Source organism: Durio zibethinus, chromosome 18 (genome assembly GCF_047325235.1).
Source record: "Durio zibethinus cultivar Kanyao isolate XHJ-2024 chromosome 18, ASM4732523v1, whole genome shotgun sequence".
NCBI lineage: Eukaryota > Viridiplantae > Streptophyta > Magnoliopsida > Malvales > Malvaceae > Durio > Durio zibethinus.
In genome coordinates, this window is record NC_143179.1 from 147,769 (window position 1) to 156,767 (window position 8,999).

The 8,999-nt window shown below is 29.1% G+C and overlaps 1 protein-coding gene and 1 pseudogene across 11 annotated transcripts; both read left to right on the forward strand.

The window, feature by feature from the left end:
• The first annotated feature begins 1,701 nt into the window (after positions 1–1,701).
• On the forward strand, positions 1,702–5,555 carry LOC111298854 (ubiquitin-conjugating enzyme E2 36-like). Of its 11 annotated transcripts, none has more exons than XM_089746882.1 (9): positions 1,711–1,917; positions 2,213–2,240; positions 2,423–2,509; positions 2,924–2,982; positions 3,576–3,607; positions 4,401–4,442; positions 4,512–4,604; positions 4,938–5,035; positions 5,150–5,555. In XM_089746882.1, the coding sequence occupies exons 1-9, from the start codon at positions 1,882–1,884 to the stop codon at positions 5,185–5,187; spliced, it is 513 nt and encodes a 170-aa protein (XP_089603008.1). In that variant the 5' UTR covers positions 1,711–1,881; the 3' UTR covers positions 5,188–5,555. The 11 variants fall into 11 exon arrangements, with proteins under 11 accessions (XP_089603011.1, XP_089603009.1, XP_022749291.2 ...); XM_089746887.1 differs by lacking the exon at positions 1,711–1,917 and adding an exon at positions 2,796–2,826 and having other exon boundaries at positions 2,208–2,240; positions 3,576–3,639; positions 4,531–4,604; XM_089746885.1 differs by lacking the exon at positions 4,512–4,604 and having other exon boundaries at positions 1,702–1,917.
• Positions 5,556–7,588: 2,033 nt separating this feature from the next.
• Positions 7,589–8,344, forward strand: LOC111300208 (kiwellin-1 pseudogene; annotated as a pseudogene).
• The last annotated feature ends 655 nt before the right edge of the window (positions 8,345–8,999 follow it).

Sequence of the window (8,999 nt, forward strand, 5' to 3'; positions counted from 1 at the left end):
TCTCAAAATCGAATAACCTTGAACCAAACATGAGAATCAAATACCTACAATCAAGATTTCGAGAAAAATTTTTTGAATTCCCTCGAACCAAACGCACTCTGAGGAAAATTGAAGAATCCATGCAATATAGGCTCCATAGAAGAAATCTTCAGTCACAAAATTTCATGAATTAACTAATAGAATTTATACATTTCAGCCAAAGCCAATTATTACCTATTGGATTCGAGGCGACTTTTCCTTGTGTCATGAAGGACTTTACAATAGAATGCAATTTTTTCTTGACCAAATAATCATATATATAAATATCAAGCCTACCAAGTAAAAGAATAATAGAAAAAAATTAATGTCTAAACTAAAATAAAATTAAAATTCATTTTATGAAATAACATATCTAAATACATCTTGTCTGCTTCCCAATTACTTTATGCCATCGTTTAACCTTAAAAACAAATTAATTAACTATTCAAAACAAAATAAAACAAAAAAATAACATTGATTAAAAGTAAAATTAAAAATTCAATATTCCATAAAAAAATTATAAATTCAATGCAAAAAATATATATGACTATTCTTAATATATTATTAATATTACTCTATAACCATGGAACTAAACAACAAATCAACTAAACGGTCATACTTTTTTCAAATCTTCGAGGTTTAAATTAGCAGTGATAATCCGAAAAACCCCACAAACCCTTACACCTTCAATAGCCTAAATTTCAAAAATGCATGTAATGATAGAAGTCAATCCAACACATTTCCAAATTGCCTAGAGAAAATAAGAATTGCGTGTAAAGCAAAAGAAAAAGAATATATAAAACATGCAAAGCAAAATAAAAAAGATGAACGGAAAATTACACATTTGTAGAGAATTAAATCTTAGAGAGGCTTTTACAAAATTTCAAATAAACAGATAAGAAGATTTAGAAGGATTTATGATTTTCTTCATAACAAGAAAGTATTATCTTAATTAATAGTAGCCTCTGAATCCTTTGTTATGTATCATAGGCTTCTTCTTGGCAGAGCTACTCGTTCTTCTACTTCTCACAAGAACTATTGCATTTGTAAAAGGCGAGTAGAGACTTTTCTCTTAGCGTTGGATGCTATGCAAGAATCCTACTAAAACTGATTCCATGATTAAGCATCACTTAGATGATCGTCCTACAAAAACCTGAAAAAAGCCCATGAGTCGAAAATGTTAAAGAAATAAAAGATAGTAAAATTACCTATCTTCAAAAGCTTTTTGAATAAGCTTGTTCCTTCAAACTTTTGGAGAAACTTCTGAATAAGCTTCTGTCCCAAAATTGCCCATTAATTATTTTATTTTACATTGTTTATCTATCTTTTAAATGTATGTTAGAGATAACTTTTATTTATGTTATAGATTTTTTATGAATTTATTACTATATTAGGATGATGGATTAGATTTATCATCCATTTTATTTATAATATTAATTTATTTTACATTATTTGAGATATTTTAATTTTATAAATAGAATTAAATGTTAATCTTAACTAAATTCTTATGTGTTCAATAACATTTATAGTAATAATTATATTTTAATTAGTAACTCATATGAAGTAAAATTAGAAAACAAAAAAATAATGTAATTACTTATTTATTTATTTATATTTATAATTAAAAACAAAGAAAAAGGAGAAAAATACAGACCAAGCTCAACAACTAAAAATCACTGCGTTTAGAAGAAAAATATAATTATAGCATTATATATTAAAAAAGAAAAGTTCAAAAGCAAGTTACGAGACCGAGGGAGCTTTAACTTTTTCTCTCCTCAGTTTTTATTCTCAAATTTTCTCTCCATTTCCCAATTCTGAGAAACCCTAATTTTTTTTTTTTGCTTCATCAATCGATCCTTGCTAATGGCCAACAGTAATCTCCCTCGAAGAATCATCAAGGTTCCTCTTTCAATTTCCCTTCGATCGATTTCGATTTCTTCGATTTGTTTGTTTCTCTAGAATCCTGAAGAAAATCTTCATCTTTTTAACTTTTTTTTTTCATTTTCTGCTTTCTTTACTGGGTTTCTAGAGCTTGGTTTGATAGCTGAATTGTTCAGGGTTTTGATCAGTCACAAGCCTCAGATAATTTATTTTATGATCGTGTTCATAGATTGAACAAAACATTGATTTTTTTGAGTGAATTTTGTTAATTTTCATGCTTTAATTTTGGTTTCTTTTGCTTTGATCTGAACAGGAAACTCAGCGTCTCCTCAGTGAACCAGGTAATTAGTTTGCTTTTTCTTTCCCATTTGATTTTTTTCTTTTTTTTTTAAGAGATTCTTGTTGAATACTTTTAGTATCAATGTTTTTATTTAGTATTTTAAATATTATGAGCCGAAAAAAGTAGTTTTTTTGGGTTTTTTCTGTTAAATAAAAGAGTTAAATCGGTTGTTTTGGAATACAGCACCGGGAATTAGTGCTTCACCATCAGAGGACAATATGCGATATTTCAATGTGATGATCTTTGGTCCCACACAGTCTCCATACGAAGGTAGTTTAGCTTTTCATAGAAATGTAAATTTTGACGGTTGATTGTATGGTAGCTGTGTCTGGGCTGATTTAAGTTATAAAGCGCAACACCATTGTAGATTTGCAATCATTAAAATGATTTCTATTTTCTTAAAGTAGGGAATGTTTCGAGAAAATGATTCTGCAGTGTTTATTTTACTTTTTCTTTTTTTTTTTCTTGGTTTTCCATCTTTTTAAAGAGAAATATTGGCCCATATTTTTAGTCTTGAAATTTAGGTCTAATTAGTATGCTTTTCGGTCTTATGCAGTGCTTAATATGGTTATGGAATGTTGTTTTTGGTAATATCTCATTATATTTTTGTTGTTTCATTGTGGTATTAATTTTGTACTTATGTATAGGATATAATGAATTTTCTTGTTTGGGATATTTGTTTAGGAGGGGTTTTCAAGTTGGAACTATTTTTGCCTGAAGAATATCCCATGGCTGCTCCCAAGGTGCGTACTTTGAGTCAGTTTTAATAAGTGGCATGACCTTCCTGTTTCTGTGTCTGTTGTTATACGTTGGATTTTTTATCCTTTGATATACAATATTATTTGGCTTCATCTGAAAAAAAGTTATATATATGGGTATTAATATGATTTAGGATGCTGTAGTTTGCTTTGTAGTGAAATCGGTTTTTACTTTGTGCAGTTGTTTTATTGCATGTAGTGTTCATCATTCTCAGAGGCATTCTAGGTGATTATGGAATGTAGTTACATTTGGCTTGTTGGGATTCGCTCTACCTGGTTAAATTGTCTGTTTATTGGTGTTGTAACTAACATGCATTATTTTATATATTGAGATACTTGATTCACTAAAAAAATGTTTTTGAATGCTCTCTCTCTCTCTCTCTCTCTAATAGGAACTACATTTTTGTCCTTCAGTATACTAAACGAATTAAGATATTATAGGAAGTATCCTACTATCTAACTATTAGAAAATTAATTTCCACTAAGATTCTCATATCTTACTCTAATATCAAAATTTGTTCCAGCTCTCTAACTAGTTCAAGAAATTCATCTATAAGTCATGATTCTATGCTTTGCAGTTGGTTCGTGATCCTAGTTTTGGAAATTTCAGGTTCAGCAGCATTTCATTGCTTTTTCTTTTTGGTATGGCAGAATTATATGTCTAATATGTATTATTCTCCTTTTATTTTGATGAACTTTTGGTGGTATATGATTATTTGAATTGATAACATTGAGAGGAAAATCTTGATTGGAATTCATTGTTTAATTGTATGTCATATGCACTGGCTTTCAGAAAATCCTTGTTCTGGCATTATCATTGCCATAGGCTCTACTATGTAGGTAGCTATTCTTTGCTCATTATCATTGCCTTAGGCTCTACTACATAGGCAGCTATTTTTTGCTCTGAGCTTTGAAAGTCTTAATTTTACCTGACAACGTTAGCTATTCTTTGCTCTGGGCTTTGAAAGTCTTAATTTTACCTGAGAACGTTAGCTATTCTTTGCTCTGGGCTTTGAAAGTCTTAATTTTACCTGAGAACGTTTATTCCTGTTTATGCCTTGGCATGTGGTTAGTTGTGCAGAACCACCTCTGGTTTGTGTTAATGATCTAATTTGCGTTTGCTTTCCTAATTGGGCTCTGAATGGCTGATATGGTGGCATTTGAGACTTCATTGTCTTCTTCTGATTGATTCTTAATTGTCTGGTTTCCCAAGATTGGGACTTCTTTGTCTCGTTTCTGGTGATTGGACTTGTTTGTTTCTCTTGCACTAGTGGTTAATGAGTTTAGTATATTAATAGAATTGCTAACTGACAGTAGTTGGCCTTTCAGCTACAATTTATTGTTCTTCTCTATTCCCGGAAATTTTCCATCATCCATTAATTCTGTCTTTTTTGGTGTAACAGGTTCGATTTCTTACAAAGATATATCATCCTAACATTGACAAGGTTGGCTGTACTTGTTCCTTCTTGTGTCCTTATTTTGTGGTGTGAAAAATGTATTTTCTTGGCTCTTAGGGGTCGAGCTTTCTTGCAGCTTGGAAGAATATGCCTTGATATTCTCAAAGATAAATGGAGTCCAGCACTCCAGATCCGAACTGTACTTTTGAGGTATTATAAGTTTTTGCGAGATGTAAATCTAGTGTTGTAAATCAGTGTAGGTTACACATGTGGTCAATATGTCATGGCTTGCTGAAAAAGATTTAGCATAGTGTCTGAATTTTTTCTGGAAAATTAAGTATTATAAGTAAAGATGGCAGTTGGATATTTCTTTTCCATCAACGCCTATTTATGTAGTCTTCATTTTGCAAGAAAGAAGTTGATGCAATTTCAAATGCAGTAATATATTAATACTGTAGAAAGGGTTTCATTCATGTCCATGTTGAATTATAGCATCATCTTGAGTTTTAGGTTAACACTCTGGCATTATTATCTTTGTTTCAGCATTCAAGCACTTTTGAGTGCTCCAAATCCTGATGATCCACTTTCTGAGAATATTGCCAAGCACTGGAAAACAAACGAGGCTGAAGCTGTTGAGACAGGTAAAATCTGTGGTTGCAATCTTAGATCATTCGCATTGGATAACACTAACTACAATCGAGGATGAAAGCTGCTATTCTTGTAATTGACCTTCTTGATTTCCTTTACTTTTGCAGCTAAGGAATGGACCCGTTTATATGCAAGCAGTGCATGATATGAGTGGGAAAATGTTTGCCCTCTGAAAGTAACACTATGCAATGTAAGCTATTTTTGACGTGAATTTCATACGGAAATTATGAAGAATTGATGTTTGAATGAGTTTGATATTCGCAAAGCTTCCAGTTTTTACCAGTTAATCATTTACCCGTTGGAAGCAGTCTCTGAACTTGTATGATAATACACATTGTTCTCTGAAACACTCTCGAATGCTGAACTATTGAATTATTCTCAAATTTAGCTAATCAGGTTAAGGTTTTGATGCAGTAGTTATATACCATGTTCTTCAATTGAAAAATAGACTGGAAAATGTAAGTGAAATAAAAGAATGAAGTGAATTAAATTTGGGATTCAGGTTTAAAGTTATATGAATTTTGTTTATGTAATTTGAACAAGTTTTGTGACATAGGATTGGATTGTTTTTAAATGTTAGTACTTTTATTTAATTATTTTAATGACTTTGACCAATTTCATCTAAAAATTTTCCGTTCAATCTTGCTTTAATGCCATCTTGGCAAGTATTCTACCAATTTATCCGTATTACACTGGCCACATATCAGGAAATGAAAATTTTATTTTTATGACAAGCAAAGCCCAGCTTACAATCTGCTAAGAAAACAAAATTAACAGCATGAAATTAGAAGTAATTAGCAAGACTTTACCTTAATGGTGCACAGTATCCAAGAGTGTCTTAGTAGATTATTTTAAGAATACCCAGACGAGTTTTTCTGAAAATACAATATCATTTTTCTGAAAATACAATATCTTTTTAAAAGAATCATAGTCTTGATAAAATAAGGATTGCAGGAGTGGTTTAAACATTTGGTAATTCGGTTGTCTCAATGTCTGCGGTCCATAACAATTTTTAACTCCATGTTGCCAAGTATAATATATTTTTATCGGTCACTGTTTGTCCTGCCAAAAATTGTTTAAGGCTTTATATATATATATATATATATATATATATAGCGGCAAGAGGTTTTTATGCTTTGTACATATCATTTTTCGGGTCGGTCTATGCAGTTTTATTTTGCCATCTTTTCCTGCTAAAGGTTTAAGCTAGGAACAACTGGTTTACTGGCCAGAAACGCAACCGTGTGCATCCCCATAACTTCAGAAGAGTGACCATACAAAAGGACAGATGAGTCATGATTCAAATGGTTTATTGTATCACTGTCACAATGTAACCAGAATTCTTCTCGAAAGGGTAAAACCACAAATTTGTCTTGGTTCTCTGAAAAACAGCTATCTGCTCATCTCTACAAAATTACAAATACAGTTGACTATGATTTGCAGAAACATTATGGGAAGCAATTAAACTGATAATTCATTAACGGTAGTATTAAAAATGGGTGAACCTCCGTAAAAAACCTATAATAAGACATCCCCAAAGAACTTATCAGAAAAATACAAAATTATGGTAAATGGTGTAAACATTTTATTACCTATATTATGTCTTCAAGTATGCAGTCCATGACAAATTTAAACTCCGTATACCTTGTTTTATCACAATCAAAGTATAGGTAAGGCATCAAATTTGTCTTAGGCTCCATTTGTTTAATAGAAAATAATTTTCAAAAAATAATTTCTGAAAAATATTTAAATTTTTTGAATTGAAAGAGATTTTTTGTTATCTAGATAAGTTAATGAAAAATATTTTTTGTTGTTTAATTTTTTTGGAAAATCTGTTTTTTTTAATAAATAATATTAATATAATTATTAAAATATTAAAAATTATTTATTATTAAAATTATTAATATTAAAAAATAATTATATTTTAATAATAATATTTAATATTAAAATATTATGTTAATAAAAAATACTTAAAATAAAACTATTTATTATTCTTTATATTATTTATTAATATATTATATTAATAGTATATTATTTATTAATATATTATTATAATATTTATTATTTAAATTAATAATATTTATTATTATATTTTTTATTAATATAATATTATTTATTAAAATTAATATATTAGTATAATATTTATTTATAATAACATTTATTAATATATTATTTATGAATATATTATAATATTATTTATGAATATTATTTATTAATACATTATATTAATTGTATATTATTTATTTATATAATATTATTTATAAGTTAAATTATGCTAAAAAATATTGATAAATAGTTCTACTCATAAATAATATTTTTTTTCAAAAAATATCTTTTCCTGTTTAAATTCGAAAGATAATTTTTAAAAAAATGATCTCATTTTTTATTAACCAGTAAATCATTTTTCATTGACTAATTAATTTTCTATCAAACAAACACATGAAGAAATCATTTTTTAAAAATAATTTTTTCAGAGCTTAATTTCATATTAAAAAACAGATATTTTAGAATAACTCATTTCTCACCATTATATATAGCGTTTTTCTCGGCCGCAAAATTTTCACACCAAAACATTGTAAAAGAAAAGAAGGAAAATAAGAGGGAAGAAGAGAAAAAGAAAAATGAAGAAGCAAGTTTGTTCAAAAGTTTTAGTTCTTATTTGCTTTCTTTTCCTATTTGTAAGCATTGAAGCTCAGAGTTGCAAGCCTAGTGGCAAGATAAAAGGGAAAAAGCCTCCACCAGGGCAATGTAACCAAGAGAATAACTCTGACTGTTGTAAAGAAGGCAAGTTCTACACAACATACAAATGTTCCCCACCTGTTTCCAGCCATACCAAGGCAATATTAACACTTAACAGCTTCGAAGCCAGTGGAGATGGCGGCAGTCGATCAGAAATGTGACAACCAGTACCACTGTGATGATGAACCTGTGGTGGCACTTTCAACTGGATGGTTCAACAATAAAAAAAGGTGTCTCAAGTATATCAATGTCCATGGCAATGGAAAGAGTGTTAGAGCCAAGGTTGTGGATGAGTGTGACTCCACAATGGGATGTGATTATGACCATGATTACCAGCCTCCTTGTGATAACAACGTTGTGGATGTCTCAAAGGCAGTTTGGAAAGCCTTGGGAGTGTCTGAAAGCCAGTGGGGTGGATTGGATATATATTGGTCTGACGTTGATGATTGATTTTCCAGTTTCCAATGTATTTATAGTCATGTCTATTTGTATTAGAATAAACTTTCTTTTGTGTTAGATTAGTGTGCAATAGTACCAAAATTGTGAGAGTTTGTATTATTATATGTGTGTTAATTTTTGAAGCAATATAATTATTTTTTTATACATCTTACTTAAAGTAAGTGCCGAATATGAATATATTTAATTTTTTTAAAGTTTTTTTTTTATATATTTAAAGATTTGATCTCAAAATTCATATTCATTGTTTATGTTTTTCCTTAAATCCTCGTTTGGTTAACTAAGTCATGATAATTTGAAAATAGAGTTGAAAAATTTATATGCTTCATATAATATTATTTTGAATTGGCATCTCTTAGTTAGATTTTTTATCCTATTTTTAAGAAAAATCCGTTAAAAAAAGGAAAAAAAAGTTGAGTTCTAATTATCTAATATGTTTTGTTCTAGCAAAGTTTCAAAATTTCAAAACATGAATTTTGACTATAATATTGTTCCACTCATGGATTATTAAGATGGAAATGGTAAGATTGCTTTTCATTCATCAATCATCATGATGATTAAAAAATAATTATCGAAAGTCAAAATCTCTTGTTTTAGTTTTAAATTATATTACTTTTAAATGGTAAGATCAACTAAAAGAATATTTTATTAATTCACTTAAGCAAAAAAAAAACGTAATTTACCCTTTTATAATCCTTGTCTCATTTCACTTGTTCTTTTAATCCAATGTCCATTATTAAGTCAATGGATTGGGCCCAATAA